Source organism: Electrophorus electricus, chromosome 5 (assembly GCF_013358815.1).
Source record: "Electrophorus electricus isolate fEleEle1 chromosome 5, fEleEle1.pri, whole genome shotgun sequence".
Taxonomy (NCBI): domain Eukaryota; kingdom Metazoa; phylum Chordata; class Actinopteri; order Gymnotiformes; family Gymnotidae; genus Electrophorus; species Electrophorus electricus.
Window position 1 is genome coordinate 15,806,074 of NC_049539.1, and position 22,616 is coordinate 15,828,689.

At 37.1% G+C, this 22,616-nt stretch overlaps 1 protein-coding gene across 1 annotated transcript; it reads left to right on the top strand.

Annotated features, from left to right (window-relative positions):
- The first annotated feature begins 16,328 nt into the window (after window positions 1–16,328).
- ptger4b (prostaglandin E receptor 4 (subtype EP4) b) lies at window positions 16,329–22,255 on the top strand. The gene is made up of 2 exons (XM_027007955.2): window positions 16,329–17,588; window positions 18,583–22,255. The coding sequence occupies exons 1-2, from the start codon at window positions 16,812–16,814 to the stop codon at window positions 19,201–19,203; spliced, it is 1,398 nt and encodes a 465-aa protein (XP_026863756.2). The 5' UTR covers window positions 16,329–16,811; the 3' UTR covers window positions 19,204–22,255.
- The last annotated feature ends 361 nt before the right edge of the window (window positions 22,256–22,616 follow it).

Consider the following 22,616-nt stretch of genomic DNA (forward strand, 5'->3'; position numbering starts at 1 on the left):
TAAATTGTTGATAAGTAAATCTTATCACCACATGAATAACATGACATTACAATTGCAGGTATATATTGGTTGAATGTCTTGTTACTAATAAAAACATAGTTGACCAAGTGCAGTAATAATAATGCAATTGTTAATGTTAGTAAGTACATAATGTTTAAATGCTGTTAGAACTTATAAACATACATTACAATTAGTTATGAGGTGTTGGCAGACAATCCTACACCCCCTGCTTGATTCATTGACACATACTCTTGTCAAGAAAACATTGCTGGCTGATGCTTACAGTGTTTGAGCTTTTGTTTTACTGTTGTTTTACTGTTGGCATTTATTCTGATTTGCATACTGTTCAGCTGTGTCTGTTTTGTTCCCATTTACTTCATGTTTTGGCTTTAGTTTTTCATGTACAAAGAGTTAAAGGTTCCATAATATATGTTTGCGCATGCATATTAATGTCTATATAGAAGTTAAGTAATTTTGATCAGGGTGAAAAATGCCCAGTTGCAATTCTACACACCCATTTTGGCACTAAATTGAAATGACCCATTTTCTTCTTTTTTTGAAAAAGCATTTTTTTCAGAAAAAGCATTTTCTGCTTTTTTTGAGGGATCCTGAATACTAAGTCAACATACTATTTAGTTAAATAGCTACCGAGTTTGGCTCTTGCTAGTAGCTAAGGTTACCTAATTAGCTAAAGTTGTTGGTTCACTATGAAACTTCCAATGTAAGTTGATCTGGCTTCAACTGACAAAAAGTGGATAAGATAACATAGCTGCATAGTTACTTACAGATTGCGGTGAGGGTTGTGATGCCTATCTTTTCAGTGTTAATTGCTCAGTGAAGACTCCTTTATATTGTTTAAGAAACCTTACTGATGAAATGTGCAGCGCAAACAAACAGCTTGTCTGGGATGCTGTTGAATATGAACATCAGCCATCTCCATTACACTGTTATTTTGTTCTGCACAGTAACACAAGGTCCCACCTCAGTTTCTGTCAGACCTTCATGGAATTCTCAGTCTCCCTCTTTTCCCCCGAGACTGTATGCGAGTTTGTGTGTGAGTGCAAGTTCCCGTCAACCTGTAGCCCCCAGATGATCTCCCTGCTTTTCCTCATATGACCTGCTCTGCTTCCCTTTCTCTCCTATGCTAGTTCCTATGCTAGCAATCCCTATCAGTCATCTTTTTCCAGTAGTGTCAGCAAGTTTGGTCTATAATACTGTCTATTAGTTCAGTTGCCAATTTTCCTATCCACCCCGATTTTTCCATCCCTGACTCCTTTAGCCATTCTGTCAAACAATTTACTAACCCCTTGCCCTCAGTAATTGTCACTGAGTTACTTTTGTTGGAAAGTAGTGTTATTTAGTGAGGACCTGCAGAGGAAGAGAACTTTACTATAAGTGTTTGAGATTAAATATTGTTCTTATATTATGTTACTAGAGTTTAAGTTTAATATTTGTCTGGGCAGAAAATTTTGCATATTTTCACTAAGTAGATGAATCAAATAGAGGTTAAGAGAAAAAAATATTTCCCTGCTCAAAGACAGGAAGTGACATCACCTAATTTTCTGTTTTTCCCTATATAAGTTTCTAAGGTAAAATTCAAGAGTGGTGTTTGAAGTTATTGGAGAATATATGATTGCTCGAATTTTCGATGAACTTGTAAATGGTTGTAAATGGTTGTTTTTCCATTTTTAAATATTTTTGTTTGTTGCTGATGGGATATGTTTTTTCTTTTGCACTGGAGCACTGTAAGCCAAAAAACACCTTTTCCGTGACATATTTTAGCATGTGCAATGTTAAAGACCCAGGGATTATTATTACTGTTAAAAATGTTTGTATTATTCTAAACTAGAATGTTAAATTAACCACTCTATAAATTGAAACAGAACAGAAATATGATGCTCAAAAAAACAATAAAATTGCCTCATCAATCCTAGCTGAGAATGGTCTAGGCATGGCCCTAACATTCCATTGAGCACGGTTGATTTGACTCATAGCCTGCTACTCTACTCATGCAGAACTGAATTTAATGGCACAAACATGGAGAATCAGAGTAATACAATCATACATGTGAAAACCTACCAGTGATGATACCAATGCAAATTATTCTGAAGTTAAGGCACCAGATAAGGCTCGTTCACAGGTGCTGACAGAATGGTAAGATAGAAATTGAATGATAGACTTAGACACTAAGAGCTACCTCTGTTGACTATGAAAACTGCATCGACTACACTGCAAAATAACTTAGCATTTACTACTTTCAAGTATTCCTGTATTTAATGTCAGTGCACCATGAATTAACTCCTGTTTTGATATGTTTTGAATTAGTTTGTGATTCTGCTAGACATAATCTTGGTGTCACAGGGATGTCCTAATTTGTGTGATGCAAATTATACTGTACTGAGTTATACTGCAAATTATCCTGTACTGTACTTGCTTGCTAGCTAAATTGCTCTGATTTAGGGGGAAATCAGGAAAGCAGATTGTGAGAGGAACATTAACCCAACATTAGTGTTGATAGTAAATATAAATTTTATACAACATTAGGGCAGAAATTATGGTGTAAGTAGGTTTTATGCAACATAATAGCAGAAGTTCTGGTGAAATAAATTAGTAATGTATTTCAAGATTAACGTATTTAGAAAAACATATAGATTTGGGTTCCCTGGCTGTTATATGTACACCACTGTAAATTTACATGTGCTCAATAATCCAAGCAGATTTAGTCAGTAATCCACTTAATGTTTATTTACACTTCAGATAATGGAAAACCTAATGGAGTCTGGTAGTAATCTTATTTCTGCTTTGCATTCCACCAATAAACACAGAAGACATGGTTCAAACATAAAACTTCCTGTCATGTTTTTTTTTTTTTTTTTTTTTTTTAAAGCATGGAGTCATTTTAATGGCAAATATTACTAGATATCAATAATTATGATTATTGCTTTAATCTGATCTCAAAAATCAGAGTATACTGTTTATATGAGCACTTAACTAATCATATAACCCCAATAATCAAATGATTGAGTGTATGTAAATGCACTCACTGGGTCCTCTAAAGTGTGTGTACTGCCATTCCCGCCTAATTGAGTTACCTGCTTTGTCATCTGCTTTGTGGATACGCTTGTTTGAAATATGCAGGTCACAAGTATGTGGTAGTTTTACACAGAGCTCCATCTGTCACACTGTTCATAGAATAATAGTTTTATGTTTATACACTAGGCTAATACACTAGTTGCATGAAGTTTAAATATGTTATCCATGCATTCCACTGGATTCACCCCACTGGTGTTTAGCCTTATGGCTTTATAATGAGATAGCCGAAGAGCTTTCCACTGTGTGCAAATCCATCTTAGGCAAATCCAATGTGTGCAAATCTGCTCAACACTTCATGCAAACTCAAACTATCATATCAGTTTTAATGTCCATTTGTATACTTCCTACCATCTAGAAGATGAATAATATTCAAATTCTCCTTTTCAGCAATCTTGAAGTTAGTTTCATTATTGCGCAAGAAGTGTTTCATTGTTGCCATTTCAAAATAATGCTTGCGGTTTCCAGTACAGCTTTGTCTATCTGGGTACGTGTCCCACGAGTACTCTAACAAATCCAAAATAAATCACATTATGCATATACATGCACTGAGAAACCCAGTTACTGAGCAGAAATCCACCTCCCTTTATTTCAAGAAATCCAGAATTGCAGAAATCATAACGATTATTGATGGCACGTAAATGCACTCAATGTGGAATTTAGTCATCCTTTTGATTTTTTTCATATCTTTCAACTCATTGTATATTGAGACATGCTCTACCATCAGCCAATCAGTTTTCTGACCGAGGATACTATTTACCTAATTATTAGATATAAGGCAAAACATGAGATATTTCCACTATTAACTTGTAGTCAACTAAAGGAACTACTCCAAAAGGCAAAGATCAGGTTTACATTACCCAGTGTACAATCTCATCATAATTGTGTTTTCCTTGTTATAAGTCTAATAAAATAATTGAAAATTGTCAAGGAAAAGGGTAAGGAGACAAATAAGGAAGTGAAACTGCTTGTTTTCCTCATAAGGCTTGGCAGCTTCTTTTACAAAGGCTGTAGGCTTTGACACTTCTCCTGTTCAGTTAGTTTTCTGCTGAATTAAGTTTTGTTCCTTATTTAAAACGCTGATCCAAAAAGATTTGTTAAATTCATTGTAAAACTCTCCAAGAGAGTAACTATCCAGATGAATGACTGTTTTTTGTTTATTTTCATTCAAATTCATGTATTTGATTTTGTAGTTTTGACTCATTAAATATTCAGCAAATCTTCAATATATAATTTGGCTCCAGTGGTTCTGGTCATGGTCTTTTTTGCATTTTTCAGGTTTGACTGAGGGCTTGCTGTTACAGGCTCACAGCCTCTTATGGAACTTAAGATGAACTGAATATAATGTTGTAATCAGAGGATCTGAATCATACAGCCATTTATGTATGAATCTACTTATCAGGACTTTCCAAAAAATTCTGAAGTTCAGGCGTTCCATCAATTTATCTATCTTACAAAGGGTTACTGTATGCAAGCATATTTCTTGTGGTTCTACCTAATTTTTCACTTAGATGCACATTTCTCAGATGTATAAATCATAATTAATGTAGACTTTTGTAAAGATTAATTGTATTTGTAATTATAATGTGTGGAAGCTCATTAAACATTCACGTTTCTGTCTCCAGCAACATCTGTCTGTTTATTGTAACTGTAATTGTAATATTTTAATTCTCGTTTACATCATCCGGATAAGCTAATTAGGCCAAAATTTGCCAATGCTCAGCTTCCTCCACTGCTTTCTCAGACAATCATGGACCAAACATTGAGTGATGACTGCACTGTAGGGGATATATAGGGTATACAGGGTTCAAACACCTGTGCGTAGAATATCCTGTTTCTAACTGTATGTCATTATATACAGTTATTATATGTAATATCTAACTGTATGTAAACTCTGGAACCTCAAAGTGACTCACTCTCTGAAAGGGACTCACCCGCATGCTTGAACAATAAAGCTAGACTTCAAAATCACCTTGCCTGAACTGGCTTTTTCTTCCACAAATTGAACATTCATCTTTAAAGTGTATTTTTAGAACTTAGCACAGTGTTAATGATTTTATTTTTGAGTGTTTCAAATGTGTACACTGAGTTTAAATTCCCCAAAAGAAGCCACCTTTCTGTGTACGTTCCATCCAACTATGTAAGGTTGACATACCATGGTGTCCACCACTGGGCTTGGACACAGAGAATGTGGGCAGAATATGGAAAGGACTCTCAGAATTCCCTGCATTTCTTTTCAATCTTGATATTAGATTTATTAGAGTGTTCTCTCATCCTTTTCTGTCCTTTTTAGTACTCTTGCCCTTTTTCCCTAATTCATTTACTTCTTATATTTGCTGTTTGCTGAATGTTAAGCTTAATAAAAGAGGTGAACAAAATTGTTGGAGTCTTCTCTGTGCTGTGCTGCCCCTACAATATGTAACACTACATCTGCTGTGTGTGACAGGTTGTTTCCACATGCTAGTCCAAATTATTGGCCTTTTTTGTTAGGTTTCGAAACGTGAAACAGTGCCAATATGCAAAGATGACACAATGTGCCATGGAATGGAAAATTGTATTTATCCTGTATTTATCTTGAATAAGGAGAGCTCAGTACATGCAATTCACATACTGTGAACCTCAAACCCTGTTGTCACCTTCTTCAAATATAAATCTTGCATAAGCAGAACAGAATCATAAAATGGACCAATTCAAATATGTTTTGACTGTTACATAACAGTCTTAACTGATTAAAATGTACACCTTTGAAATTTGCATACAACAGCTGCCATGTTCTACCCCAGGCACAGCTGAAACTTCAACACTTCTGTAGGTATTGACAATGGAGCAACATGTATAGTTGATGTTCATATTTAATAGGAACCAAAACAAGTTGTTAGTTTAATTTACACATTTCAGTTTTGTAGTCCACAATAGATGCAGATTTACTGTTAGTAAGAGTAATTGGCTGCTGTTACTTTTCCACTCATATAATTAAGGCAATGGTTTTCTTAAATTATTCCATCCATCAGCTCAGCCAGAGGGTGATATTCATCAGTGTTAATCCCTCAACAGAGACAAATTGAGAAATTGTTTGATAAAATGTGAGTTTTTAACACCTTAATGCAGTGCACTCTTAATCTCTAGAATTGTTTGCAACTCGACTGGTGGAAATGTTTTTCTTATATAGTTCCTAATCAGAACTATATATGGCTGCCCTGACAGCTGGAATAATTTAAGAAAATTGTTGCCTTAACTATATGAGTGGAAAAAGTAACTGCAGCCAATTACTGTTACTGACAGTCCATTGTAGCCCAGAGGATGGGCTCCACCTTTTGAGTCTTGGCTCCTCTCAAGGTTTCTTCCTCATGCTCTTAGGGTGCTTTTCCTTGCCACTGTTGCCCTTGGCTTGCTCACTGGGGGCTTGGACACGGACATGCGTAAAGCTGCTTTTGACATCAGCGGTTGTAAAAAATATTATTAAAAAAAAACTGACTTTACTGATGTTAACTCACTGAGTACTAACAAACTGGTGGCTCGGGCTTCCCCCAGACATCCCCTTTTCCCAGCCTACCTCAGTCAAATTCAGGAAACAGACACCAGTTTTAGGAAGTAGCAGCTGAGCATAATACTGAGACAAAGGATGTCCTTTTACTTGTTTCATCATTTTCTCCCATCAATCATAGCTCAAAACACAAAGCCTAACATTAACACATCAAACCTTTTGCATAGTACCATGATGCATAGATATCACTCGAAGTTAAGGATTGATGCTGCTGCAATGGAGGAGCATCCAATTGAGTCAGGAAGCTGACAACATAAAATCAGACCACATAAAATAAATAAATAAATAAACTCTTTCTGTAGACATTTTGCCTTGTGCTTTATTTTTACATAGTCAGCTATGTGACAGATGAAAAAACAATGTTGTGAATTTTTAACACAAAGTCAAATTTTTGGAACTGAAAAACTGGATTAGTCAAGTCAAATTTATTTATATAGCACTTTTTACAATAGCCATTGTCAAAAAGCAGCTTTCCAAATGTCTGAGTCCACACCCCCACTGAGCAGGCCAAGGGCGACAGTGGCAAGGGAAAACTCCCTAGGGCATGAGGAAGACACTTGAGAGGATCCAAGATTCCAAAGGGGGGGCCCATCCTCCTCTGGTCAACAACAGACAGTACAATAGGATTAATCAAGGGCAATGGAGAAGTAGTTGGCTGCGGTGCAGGTGTGGTGGGCTACAACAGAGGCCATAAGGGGTGGTTGGAGGAGCCATGGCAGCTGAGATGGCTTGAGGCTCAGTACCAACATGACATCAGGAGTAGGTGTACCTCGGCAGAAAGAGAGAATAGGTTATTACGCATATCCAGGTACAAAGATGTGTAAACCAGGAAACTATAATTTTCCGAGGATGGATTCTGGCAGATCTAGCTATGGCATAACAGCAAAAAGGATAGAGCCAGAAGGAAACACAGGCATGAGAGCTCCCTGGAGCATCAGCACTATGCCGCTCTCAATCAAACTTGAGTGACAAAAGAGAGGTGAAGTGACAGCATCATCACATCCCAGTTTACCATATCTCTCAATTCCCCTGATCCACACCTTTACCTAAAATGGGAAGTATTTAATACAAATATGTTTTCAGCCTAGCTTTAAATATTAAGACTGTGTCTGAGTCTCAAACATTTACAGGATATTTATTTCATAGTGTGGGAGCTTTATAGGAAAAGGCTTTACCCCTTGCAATAGATTTTTATTCTTGGTTCTAGTAAAGAGCCGGCACCTTTTGATCTAAGCAGACGTGGCAGGTCATGATACACTAGGAGTTTGTAAAGGTACTGTGGAGCAAGACCGTTTGGTGCTTTGTAGGTCATTAGAAGTATTTTATAATCAATATGCATATAGCTAAGATAGGAGTAATGTGATCAAACTTTTTTGTAAACTATTTTGAACTAGATGGAACTTGTTTTAACTGTTAATGAAGGTGGGATTGGGAAACCATTGAGGTTTATTATGTAATTAAAAAGCAAAGTCCTAAATCTCTGTGGGCCTAATAGAAGCACTTCTGTTTTGCCAGGATTAAGTGAGATAATGTTTATCAACAGTCAGTGTGTGAAGTTCTTTATGCATTCAGTCAGGCACATCCTATAGAGACTCAATAATAGTAAGATGATATTTATCCTCTGATTTGAATGAGACATATAAATGAGCATAATCAGCATAGGAGTGGAAACTAGAACAGTGTTTACATGTAATGTCACCTAGAGGTAGAATATATAAATAAAAAAATCGAAGCCCTAGAAGAGATCCATGTGGGACACCATAGCTAACCTTGTTGTATGCTGAGAAGTCTCCATTTATGTTGACAAACTGGTAATGATCGGCTAAATAAGATTTAAACCAGAAAGGGCTATTCCCCTAATCCCAACAACATTTTCGAGTTTATCTAGTAAAATATTGTCATCTATGGTGTCCAATGCTACACTGAGATCAACCAATATAAGCAAAGAGACCTAACCCTAGTTGGAAGTCAACAACAGGTCATTAACTACTATTAGTATTGTCTCTGTACTATGATGAGGCCTAAACCCTGAATGATAGACTTCATGTATCTGGTTCCGATTCAGGTATGAGCTTAGCTGCTGAGCTACAGATTTTTTGAGGATCTAAAGGGAAGGTTCTTGTTACTGCTTATTTGAATGATTTAGGTACATAGCCATTGTTCAAGGAGGAGTTTATTAAAAGTTTAGTAAAGATTTCATTTGAATTTGAAAGAAAGAAAATGTGAATGCAGCAAATCTAAAAAGCAAGATTTTGAGTGTAACGTCAGAGATGTTAGTTCAGGTGCTTGGATAGGAGTAAAGGATTCTAGTCTCTTTTGGCTTGGTTGTTCTGATCTATAAGTAGCTGCCTGATGTCATCATAATACTGTGAATGTTATCACTAATGTGCCTAATTTTCTTAATGAAAAAATTCATGAACTCCTTACTACTACATGATCTAATCTGAGCTTTGGCGTCAGTTTTATTCCTAGTTAGATGTGCAATTGCACTAAATAGAAATCTAGGATTATTTTTGTTATTTTCTATTAGGGTTGAGAGATAAGATGTTCGAGCTGTAATAATTGCTTTTCTATACTTGAGAAGGCTCTCCTTCCATGTGAGCTGGAAGGCTGGCTACATTTACATTTTTGAGTGTTCTGTTTTAAATTGCAAATGTGATCATTATACCAAGGTTCTAATTTTTTGTCTCTAATTTTTTATTCTTAAGTGGAGCCACATCATTGAGTGTGCAGTGAAATAGTCATTCTAAGCATTCAGTAATTTGATCAAATTCCACAGGGTTTGAGGGTATCCTAGTCGCAAAGTCTGGGAGATTCACAATAAATCGAGATGCAGTGGCTGATATGTTTGTGCATCTAGTGTGGTAGTGAGGTGAGGTAAAATATTGTGACATATTGTATATGTAGTTCAAATAATGAGGGAATGGTCTGAGATGGCATCAGACTGGGATAGTCTGACTATGTTCTCTATGGCTGTCCACCAGAGTATGTGGGTTCTCTTATACACTGAGCGAAACCAATTGATTCTAGTATAGAACTAAAAGCCGATCTCAAAGGGTCTTGGGCACTATCAAAGTGAATGTTAAAATCACTAACAATAGTAGCTCTTTCTACTAGAGTGACTAGGTTAGAAAGAAAATCTGAAAACTCATTAATAAATCCCGAAAACTGTCCTGGTAGCCTATAGATGACAATTAGTGGAAGAGGCTGGGTGGACTTCTTATCGCTAGCTACATTGTTTATGTTAGTTGAAAGAACATGTGCTTAACATTACAATATAAAATGTGGAGTATAAAATACACTCTTTTTCACTTTTCTCTTTCCTCATCTTTCTCTCTCTGCTCACTGAAGTCTGTCTCCCTGTTTCTCTCTAATGCTATATTTCTGTTGGCTGTCTTCCATGGAGCACTGTGACTTTAATGAGGTCAAATACAGGGCTTTGGGGTCATGAAGGCACTCAATCTCATGGCCTTCCTCTCCAGTGGTTTCCCTCCCAAATATGATAGCATGGGAAGCATGCGGAGGAGAGGAGCAGTTAAAGTGCCTGAGTAAACTAGTGATGAGAAACAGACAAAAATAATACATATTTAGTCCTCATTAAACATGTTAAACTCTCACAAACTCTATGCTATACCCATGTGAAGGTCTCAATAGTGATTTTAATTGCAAGCCAGTCAGGCACATCCTATAGAGGTACTCCCATTAACACAAAGAGAATGTTCTGGCACAGTATGTGTGCTGTTGTACATGCCATGCAGTTACAATTTTTTCCTTTTGTTACACAATGTTTTAATGTTTCCAAACCTATTTCTGAAGATGAATAGATAAAATCAATCATTTTTAACAAATAACGTAAGGCATTTAAAGCATGATTATCTTCAACATAGTAACATATTGCCTATATCAAGCTTTTTCCTCTGTTCTAGGAATTCTTGCTTATGCTTTGTATTGAATAATATAACAAAACAGTGTATTTACAATGATAAGATGGAAGTTGGCACATGCAAACAAAACCTTTTGGGTGACCAGCTATGGCTGATTTTACGCTAAATTCCTTAAAATGGTGAACATATGAAAACTACTGCTTACCTAGGTTAATCATTACCTTGGCTGTATACTAGGTCATTTACTGAAATGTTTATGCTCACATGCTTTTCTCTTCACTTCATGTTGGTCCAATTCAATTTTACATTAAATTATGTAAAATCTAATCCAACTGAATGAACCAGTCCAAAATGCTTAAAAGGTTCTCAAACATTTATTCAAGAGAAATATTTTATGGATGAGTTCATTTGGTTGATGAAATGTGCATAAGAAAGGAAGGCGAGAAGGATTGAGAACTAGAGAAGCTCCATGACTTAACAGTATATCTGCAACGATGCAAGGCCACATTAAAGTCATGATAAAACAGCTCTAGAGAGAGATAAGATAGAGATAAACAAACCAAAAGAGCTGGAAAGAGGGGGAGACTTCATTTTCATTTTTTTCAGTTTACCCCAAAATTCAAAGCAAAGGCTGTGCATGAAAGCATTTTATTCAGTCACAAACTTAATAGGTACATAAAACACATCATATATAGACATGTTCACACAAACCCGATTTTTAAATTACTCCAAATGTGGTCTGTACCCAAAGATACTTTGTCAAATTCACATATTTCCCAAGCCAGGTCTCCATTCCATAATCTAAAGGCATGTGCATCATTAATCAAAACTGTTTGCCAAAAAATCCTTGGCAAACAGAGCAGTGTGTTTTGAAGGAGACATAATGCTATATCAGTCCCTGCTACAAACTGTTCATTTTAAAAGTGACATAATAGAGATGTCACAGCCACCTCCTGTACTGCTTCATCCACATGGTGTGACTCACCGCATGGTTTTATGTGAATCCTTTTGTGAATGTCTTCATAAATATATTTATCATTGTTTTCTGTTTGCCCATTTGTATGCCTTTTTACTTTCGATTTGATTAAATGCAATTTTATTTCCATATACACTGCCTGGCCAAAAAAATGTCACACATTCTAATATTTTGTTAGACTACCTTTAGCTTTGATTATGGCATGCATTTGCTGTGGCATCGTTTCCACAAGCTTCTGCAATGTCACAACATTTATTTCTGTCCAGAGTTGCATTACTTTTTCTCCAAGATCTTGTATTGATGATGGGAAATTTGGACCACTGCGCAAAGTCTTCTCCAGCACATCCCAAAGATTCTCAAAGGGATTCAGGTCTGGACTCTGTGGTGGCCAATCCATGTGTGAAAATGATGTCTCATACTCCCTGAACCACTCTTTCACAATTTGAGCCTGATGAATCCTGGCATTGTCATCTTGGAATATGCCTGTGCCATCAGGGAAGAAAAAATCCTTTGATGGAATAACCTGGTCATTCAGTATATTCAGGTAGTCAGCTGACCTCATTCTTTGGGCACATAATGTTGCTGAACCTAGACCTGACCAACTGCAGCAACCCTAGATCATAGCACTGCCCCCACAGGCTTGTATGGTAGGCACTGGTCATCACTTCAGCCACCTCTCTTCTTACCCTGATGCGCCCATTACTCTGAAACAGGGTAAATCTGGACTCATGAGACCACATGACCTTCTTCCATTGCTCCAGAGTCCAATCTTTATGCTCCCTAGCAAACTGAAGCCGTTTTTGCCAGTTAGCCTCACTGACAAGTGGTTTTCTTAAGGCTACACAGCTGTTTAGTTCCCATCCCTTGAGTTCCCTTCACATTGTGCATGTGGAAATGCGCTTATTTTCACTATTAAGCATATCCCTGAGTTCTACTGTTGTTTTTCTACGATCTGATTTCATCACACGGTTGAGTGATCGCCGATCACAATCATTCAAGTTTTTTTCCCGACGACATTCCTTCCTCAAAGATGATGTTTCCCCACTGTCCTTCCACTTTTTAATAATGCGTCGGACAGTTCTTAACCCGATTTTAGTAGTTTCAGTAATCTCCTTGGATGTTTTATCTGCTTGATGCATGCCAATAATTTGACCCTTCTGAAACAGAGCAACATCTTTTCCACCACAGGATGTCTTCTGACATGGTTGTTTAACCAACGTACCTGATTTTTTATCAGGTTAATTTTTGAATAAGGTTAATACCATTTTTAATCAGGTTAATTTAAATCTATACTATAGGGCTACATAGGAATTAAAGTTCTGAGAATTCTATGAAAACAATGTTATACTAATACAGTGTAGCTTTATGATAAAGGTTGATATGTGACATGTCTGTCACTTTAACATGGTGGATTGGAGTTTCCCTGAAGAGAAGCACTTTAACAGAATACTCACAGTGAAACACACACACTCTTTTTCTTTCTCAAATACACACACACACACACACACACACACAGACACACACACACACACACAAACAGACAAACAAACACATGTACAAAAAGTAGACAGTCATTTCTCAAAAATCCTCAAAGGACAAATATTAGTCTTTCATCCCATTTGAGTTTCCGGATCTCTTGAGTAAGAAAACAAGCTTTGATCAGCAGACCCAGTATGTTTGTGTCTGTATGAGTGTGCATTTGCGTGTGTTGATGCACTTTCCACTAAGTGTGAGAACAAATAAGTTCCTGCTAAATGCAGCTTTTCTTTGATCATCTTTATATATGTTGTATACAAAATCTGCTTTGCATGCTTTTTGAATCTGTACGTTTTCCAGGCATCTTCTATTTTACCATGTAAGAATCTTGATTTTTTTTTTTTTCAATTCTTAGGCTTACATGTAGAAAAGGTATAACACAAGAACCACTCTAAATATAGAATTGGAATTTTGGACCTTGTCATACTCCAGCTTGTGAAATGCTTCAAACTACTGTTACTTCTATTGTCTTTAATAACACATGGTGTTATCCTGACTGGTTGAAGCCATTTATCCATTTAATGCCATACTAACTCAACAGTGCAATTTGAATTTTAGAGGCAAAATGTAATGGTCTGTTGATAAAATAAATTGTAAACAAATATCACATGGTTGCAGTGCATTTTGGTATGATGTCTGCATTATTTTTCAGAGTAAATGGCACAGCGTCAGAAAAGATAAAGCAGTAGCTATGAATTGTTTGCTGTATTTTCTGTTGTACGACTAAAATAGTACATCTCCTAAGAGGTGTAGCTGATCAGGGAAGGAAGTGGTAACGTGCATCTGTGACAATACGATCTCTCTGCCCAAATGTGTGTCATTAGTATACGTGTATAAAGGTCTATCCTTTACGTGTTACTGTGTTCGGTGTTTGATCCTGATAGCTTGCAAGCTACGTCTAATTGTCATGTGTGATAATAAACGTATGTTTCTGTTCAACGTGACTTGTCCCCACATCTTGCTTTGCCTACACGCATTACTGCACCATAGGAGCTATAAAGTGACAGTACAGAACAAAGTAGAGCAGCTTGTTTATTTGTGACATTACTGGAAAAACACCACTTAAAATATATACCATTGAAAGATGTGAACTAACTTTTTCACCAAGTACATGGAGACACACACTGTAATAAAGGTTTTGGACAATGCTTATTGAGCCCAATATCTTCCAATATCTTACTCACATTCTAGTAATGAAATCTAAATTAGATATAGACTGATACAGGCATCAAGGGAAGGATGCACAGTGCTCTTTCTTCTTCTTCCCTGATGAACAAACTAAGAGGACAAACAGTTTGGACCATATTTTAATCTATTTATGACTAAGTAGTGTTTTTTTGCATACATACTGTATATGACACTTTTGTGGTGTGTGAGTTCTATATCTGTTCTATATTTAAAGGAAGTGAAACTGCTTCTGTATTCAGCGTTTGTATGTGTGATGTACGTACTGCATATTGGCTGCTGAAAAACTAGAATCAATAGAATGACAGCTAGAACATAATTTATTATAGAATCATTTATTATTTACATGTGACAATTTTCCAGTATACATATTTCTTAAGTTTGACAATAAATGCATTGCGCTTTGGGTTTAAACAATAAAGTTTTGAGATGGTCAATCTCAGTCCAGTATGCAATCTGCTTCAAAATCATTGTTGTTTAGGGCATATACGACAGAGGCCTTGTTCATATTAAAAATCCCAGTTTAGGATTGCCACCACATTTTAAGTTCCCTTAAATGAACATGACTGACATGCACTTGAGGCATCCACCACCCACTACGTGATCATTCATTTACTATATTTTAACAAATATGTTTTCAGACTAAAGCACCAGGATCTGGTCCAGTGTCTTCTAATGCTAGTTTAATGATACACCATTAGAGCCATGATTCTGTGATCTATGGCCTCAATATTCGTGTATATTTCTCTGTGTGAATGTCTTTGTGCTTTTACAGATGTGAACACCTTAGTACTCTGTTTTGAAAAGACCGCTTGACCATGCTTCCATATGTGTGAAATAAACCTGCCATGACATTCTAAGCTTTCTTTTGTATATGTTTATCACTGCTTACTTGCTTGAGTCATAGAAGCACTAAAAATCTAATTTATTGAGTTAGTCATCACAGATGTCACATCACAGCTGAGCTTGCAGCCAAGACTTCATGTTTCAGAAACTGTCAATTAAAGATCTTTAATTCACTTTGCCATTGCACAGATTTGGAATTCACGTCAGTGACCTGAATGGGGAGCATCAAGCGATGTGTGCAAGAGGCCTACTGCAAGGGTTGACAGTTCCAGAGAGGAACTCTATTCTGTTTTATGACAACTACAGTATATGCCTCCACTGTGGACACTGCTCCAAAGTAAATCAACAAAAAACAATCAAATTTGCAAGTTATTTGCAATACAGTTATCATTCTCCCAAATAGTTCCCTGTGCAAAAATGACTACCAAGGACAATGACATGACAGTTTGGCAGTGACTACCAATGATATAGATATTGCATGATCATAAGATTACAAGGGATCTTCCTTGGAAAATAAGAAAACATAGTCAATGTTTCCTTATTTTCACCTTTTTCATTACAGTTAATGCTTCTCTTTATAATTTGTGCCAATCACGAGAATGTGCTTTGCACTACACCCCGAACTTCCTGTGTTTAAACACGTTTTCAGAGATACCATTGATGTCCTGATGTCTTGCATCTGAGAGAATCCTGACATAAATATTTAAAGGTGTTGTCACAATACATATTCATCATAGATCAGCTATTTTAGCCACACAGATGCTGTGTTTCACATAGCAAACTGATGCATAAAAGTAAATAAGGTGAGGGTGTGAGAGAGTGGGTAGAAGCGAGAGTGAAAGCAAGAGAGAACTTATACCAACATTAATTAAATATCACAACAGGAACTGCAAGCAAACAAAACATGTCAATATAACAAAATTAACGAATAACACACATACATTAATCCAAAACATAACATTATCAGAAATGAAACACTGCACTAGTGGAAATGAACAAAAATGTACAGCACACATTTTTGTGTGACAGAAGAGTACTTCAGGTTAAAAAGGCTAACTACATACTGATTTACTAAATGCTATATATATATCAAAATATCCAACTTTACCTGACAGCCTGACACATTTGTCTTAAGGAATCTTTTAATGAAGATCTGGTGACAGAGGCCAGGTAATTTTCTGTTAAAAGGCCAGGTAATTTTCCTAGCCCTTGCTGTTCTTTAGAAATGTGTAGTTCTCACAAAATTATAATGTATTTTTAGTGTATTGCATAGAAAAGTTCTGTCCAATAAATAATATGCATCCTAAGTTACTCGAGGCCAATTAGGCGCATGGAAGAGATCGCGCATGAGTGATAGACTAATAGCAAGGTGTCAGGCTGCGCAGTGCACTGTCACTGGTTAGCTAAACCACAGGGCGGAGTTGACGAAACACTCTCATGGGTTTCTCAAGGGAAAAAAACCGCGTGCGTCAGTTTAGTGAGTGTGGACAACCGTAGAGTAGGCAACGCTGTGACAAACAGACAATACTGACAGAAAGCTGGGGAGCCTAGAATTATTAAAGGAATGACGAGTCGCACTTCAGCAAGACACGAAGTGTAAGTTTGGATATACAATGGGTTCTCTGGAGAGACTGAATGAGTGCGCGCAATTGGGGAAGTTACCCCAACACGAAATGCAACGGATACGTATGTAAAGTGACTTTTTAAATGCGGTGTTTTAAAAATTAATGCAGGTTACAACTAGGTAAAGATGAACACCACCACTTCTGAGAAGCCGAAGGACCCCACAATTCCGGTCATCATGTTCATATTTGGTGTGGTTGGTAATGTGATTGCCATTGTAGTGCTCCGAAAGTCGCGTAAAGAACAGAAGGAAACCACTTTCTACACGTTGGTGTGTGGGCTGGCAGTAACAGACCTGTTAGGTACACTTCTTGCGAGCCCTGTCACTATAGCTACTTATGTCAATGGAAGGTGGCCTGGGGGCGATTCACTCTGTCAATATTTCGGCTTTATTCTACTGTTTTTCTCGCTGGCTGGACTAAGTTTCATCTGCGTTATGTCAATTGAGAGGTACTTGGCGATAAATCATGCATACTTCTACAGTCATTACGTGGATCAGAAACTTGCAGGCGTAACCCTCGCGGGAATCTATGTTTCCAATGTACTGTTCTGTGCGCTTCCGAGCATAGGACTCGGCCATGTCAAGCTCCAGTTCCCGCATACCTGGTGTTTCATCGACTGGCGGACTAACAACAGCATACACGCAGCCTTCTCTTACGCCTACGCTGGTGTCAGCTCTGCGCTCATCTTGGTTACCGTCGTCTGCAATGTGCTGGTGTGTGGAGCTCTAATAATGATGCACAAACGCTTCGTACGTAGGACATCTCTTGGCACTGACCAGGGACGCATCACGGACCTCCGTCGCAGGCGGAGTTTTAGTCGCATGGCTGGCGCTGAGATCCAAATGGTTATTTTACTCATAGCTACATCGGCAGTAGTACTCATCTGCTCCATTCCATTAGTGGTAAGATTTGGTCGATTTTACGATTCGGAAATTACCGACTTGTCTTATCTATCCATCTAAACGGAAACTGTATCAATTAAAAGTAAGGCGCAAATCATTTGAACAAGTTTGTTTAACTGCCAGTAGATGGCTCGATTCAGTTATTGTTGCTGATATTGTATACATGAAACATTTAAAGATAAGGTGCCTTTTGAATCGTTAGTTGAGGGCACACATAATGAGTTACTGCAGCTAAGTCTCCCGTCTATGCCTTCCAATTTATTTATTTATAATATTTATATTACTTATATAGACTAAAAAATGAATCATACTATGAAAGATTGCTCGCACATAAACAAACATCAGAATAAAAGTGCTTTACTTTGATCACTTATGATAAATAAGACATTCTGTATGAATGTGCATAGGGCAGACTGACTGGTTTTTATCCAAGGCAGTTTTTTTATCGTTTGCAATACAGATGTGAAGGGGAAAATAAATAAATAAATAAAAAAACTATATATCTATATATACACACTCACACACACACACACACACACACACACACACACACACACAGAAATTCATGTTTAATATGATTTTGAGTTTATAATGGTCAATTTAAAATACGTGCAGGCATTCTTCTTGCTGTTGGATTCTACATTAGCATATATGAAATTATGTATTGATGTGTGACAGTGTGTAGTAGTAAAACTAATAAGGTAATATATAGTATTATTTATAACTATGTGGGGATTATAAGATTACAGCTTTTATTAGTATCCTGCAGAAATCTCACAAGACAAGCATTAGATCAGTGGAGAATTTTGTACATAGCTTCAAAGTTTCTAAGACAAAAAAAATCTGCCATGCACATTCTGCCTCACATCTTACATACATAACTGCAGAATCAATGACAAGGCTAAAACTAACTGGAAGACCAAAAGGAAAGGTAAATCTGAAGCTATAACCTTAAAAATACTCTAAATATGTCATGTCTGTCTTTCTTTGGTAGGTGCGGGTATTTGTGAACCAGCTATATCTTCACCCTGACACTGAGCAGGTGTTAGAGCAGAATCCAGACCTCCAGGCCATCCGGATTGCCTCAGTCAATGCGATCCTGGACCCATGGATATACATTCTGTTGAGAAAAACAGTCCTGCAAAAGCTTCTGGAGAAGGTTAAGTGTCTGTTCTGTCGTATTGGTGGGTGGGGCCCTGGGCCGAGCCCTGGCGAGTTTCGCTGCAGTGGAGGACCACAAATGTCCCCCATCGTTTCTCGTGATTCACCATCACTTGTGTCACGAGAGCTGAGAGACATGGTCAGCACCTCTCAGACATACCTATACCCATCTGACTCAGTGGAGGGTCCCAGATTCAGCATATGCTTGGTGGAGAGCAGGACATATCTATCTCCCACAGAACAAGCATTTCTGCAAGCCAAGCGGGGATTAGACCACAAAAACAGTCAAAGCTCTACTGAGGAAATGAAAGAGGGAGATGTGAATGTGCAATCACAAGAGACAGGTATCCTAGTGCCCTCCCACAAAAGTGGACCACGACAGGGTTGCAAGCAGCAAACACTTCAGGTCACATTCACAGATGAGATATTAAATTTACAAGAACGATGCATATGAGATATTATGCATGCAGGACTATACATGGTTGACAACAATACAGAAATAAAACTGCAGGAGAGGAATTAAAAAAAATGAAATGTTCAAAAAATCATGAGTCATGGAGGATGTCCAATAAGCTAAATTGACAGCAAACACTAAATTATATTGATGAGCCAGCCTGTAATAGAGTGGGAGAGGTTACTTTGGTAAGAAAGAAAACATGGAAGAAAGCTACATACTTGTGAATGAAAAAGCAAAAGTTGTAAAAGTGAAGTAATGCTTTTGAAAGGAAACAGAGCTAAAAAGAGAGTGAGAGGTTTTCACTTTGGTAAAACAAATGTTTTGCTAAAACAAAAGATGATGAATGTGCATACTTAGTCTTGTATATATGTATGATAGAGAGATAAACTTTAATAATGATGGCGTCATAAACATGTGACATAACGTCTAAGTACAGTCTAATATTGAACTGGGTGATTTAGTGCAGTTCTAGCTACATGAGACAGCACTGCAACCCAGGGGATTGCCAAACCACAGAAAACGTTCCTCTGGAGTTCAGCAAGGGTCAGCTTGCTAGTCATATATATAGCATTATTGGCAGCTCATGTAATGTTGAATGCTTTGCACCAGAACACACCTTATAAGAATTCCTTATAAGAAGTCAGTGTAAACCCTATAACTGGACTGAGAAAGTCAACTGCCCCACAGATCCATGGAGGTTACAGATTAGCGGGTGTATTACTTGCATAAGGGAGCACAAGACAAGGGACTGAAATCAAGATTGCTTGATTTCTCAGATTGCCCTGGTCCTGTACACATTTTGGATATAAACCTGATGTTTGCCCTGCATTTAGATCAAACAAATAGCAAAGTGCGTGAGGGTTGCTATTTTCCCATAATTAACACTCTGAAGTCTTTACTTGAAAGTGTAGAACCACTGACTTGAACATACAGCACTTCACCACACATAACTATGTAGTAGACATTTTCCTTTGTTAATTTAAATCACATAAACCAATTATGTTTATATTTCATAGAAGCCTCAATACACAAATGGATTTTGAACATTTGTTGAAAGTACCACTATTTTTTTCTTTTGTATATCCTGTTTTTTGGTCACCCCTTTTCCCTCTCATATCTAATCCATAACCATCAGTATCCCCTATCACACAACTACTGCCAACAAGGGAGGGTAAGACACATACAACCAGTCACATCTTTTCAAGCTTCAGCTCATGCAATGTTAGGGGGATGCAACACACTCAGAGGACACCGCTACCCTGCCCTTTCTGATGCATGAGCTCATCTCACAGACACCCGTGATTAGCCAGTCCCATGTAAATGACGGTATGTGGCCACCCCTCCCTCCCAGTTTGATCTGTTGGGCTCCCAGCTACAGATGGCTGTGGCAACACCAGAGCTTGAACACCCAATGCCACAATGACAGGGCAAACACTTTTCTGTTGTATCACTTAAGAGTTTGTTTAATGTTTATTGAAATAAGGATCCATTGGCCTACAGATAAAGTATGATTATCATAACCAGGCCCAGATCTGTTAAATGAGGACTAGATGTCATCTCTGTGTCTTAATATAGCAACACATTACACAGTATAAGCGCAAATGTCATAAGCAGCAGATTATTAAAAGCTTTTTAAATTTGTCTTAATGATGAAATGTGTATTCCATGCATAAGGCGATATGTAAGAGAGATTGCAAAGTCATGAGATGGTGTTTCTTCCACTTTTTAATTTTCTGAACCATTAAAATACATCTTGTTAATGTCAGCTGTTGTTTCCAAGATGCCTTTGGCATCTTGGAGAATCCTGTTTGTATGTACTTGTTATATGAAAATGTGAATGACATCCCACTGAAATTTATAATACAGGGGTTTTGTTGCATCTTCTCTGTGAGAAGGTCTAGGTTGTTATACCCATGCCAAAGTCTTACATAGCAAACTTTAGTTTCTGAAGGCATAATTTGAGCTGTACAAATGTTTTGTATGTAAATGCGAATGTGTGTAAAATTAAACTTTAATATGAGCATCACTTTTTCAGTGCTTTAAATGCATTACCTACAACAAATGATTCCAACCAGTTTACTTCCTCCTGTGTAAATATGTTCAATTCTTTTCTCACCAGTCCTAGTCAAATGGGATTAAAAATACAGGGCAGCATTAAAAATGATTCCCCCTGAGAAATGAAAATGAAATAGTAGCAGATTGAAATAGTATTTAACCTTGGATATTGCAAAAATGCTGAAATAAAACACAACATACACTTCTAACAGATCTAACAAAGTCACACAGATCTGTCTCAGCTGTGTCATAGGACCCAAAGGGCATGTACAGGATAAAAGGAGTCATAAGTAATATAAAGCAATTAAATATGAGCTGCACCTTCTAATAATAATGTAAAAATAATCACTTTCATAAATATTGTTTGCTACTTTTTGGTAGTAAAAATGATTTGTTGTTCCTTTAAGTGAACTTGTTCTAATAATCTGACTCCCTAGGAAAGTTTACTCTAATTACTGCCACCCCCTACTAACATGGACTGGTCTATAATCATTCAGCAATGTCATGGCATCTGTTAGGACAAGAAAACACTTCCATGGCAACAGTTAAACCAATGTTCTTATCTGCAGAGGGAACGCTATTAAAAGGCTTTTTAGCTAGCAGGCAACACATAACTTTTTATGGTGAAAGCAGTAGATATTTGCTTAACCCATGTAAAAACCAAGTGCATTTAATTATAACATGCCTCAATACATCATCTTACAAGTGTCAGAAGTTGTGTACTCTGTGGTAACCTAACAGAAGTGATCAAAGCTGGTATCTGCCATAATTTCATACTAAGGCAGAATCAAAACAAATCAAGCTAGGCTCAAATAATTTTTTTTACTCATGTATTTTAAGATGAGGGGCATACATAAAATATCCTGTATGTAAATATAAAATACACTATGTGCACAAATATAAAGCAAGAGAGTATTTTCACCATATCATCATTTTTATGCATATTTTTCAACTCCAAGCTGTATAAACTTGAATGCTTCTTGGATTTATGCATAACAGGTGATGTGTATTTGTGTAAAGAGGAAGGGTGTGGCCTAAGGAAATTAAGGTGTGCATAATTATTAGGCAGCTTCTTTTCCTTAGGGAAAATGGGCCAAAAAAGATTGAAAGGAAGGGTGGATATATTGGAGATTTTTTTTAAATGTCAGAAATGTTTATTTGTAAATTGAGTCATTTGTTTATTATTCTTACTTTAACAGATAAAAATAAATAAGTGAGATGGGAAATCTTCTATTTTTCATTTAGTTGCCCAATAATTACGCAGACATAGAAAGCCAAAACCTCACTTTTACTTGCTTGAATATTCAGGTTTGAGGTTTAACATTTTTGGATTGACACAACTTGCCTAATAATTG

What these genes read in the sequence shown, in the direction of transcription:
- ptger4b (XM_027007955.2), top strand. Translation starts at nt 16,812, where the DNA reads ATGAACACCACCACTTCTGAGAAGCCGAAGGACCCCACAATTCCGGTC. An exon ending in TCTGCTCCATTCCATTAGTG is followed by an intron (nt 17,589 to 18,582) that starts GTAAGATTTGGT and finishes TTTCTTTGGTAG; the next exon opens with GTGCGGGTATTTGTGAACCA.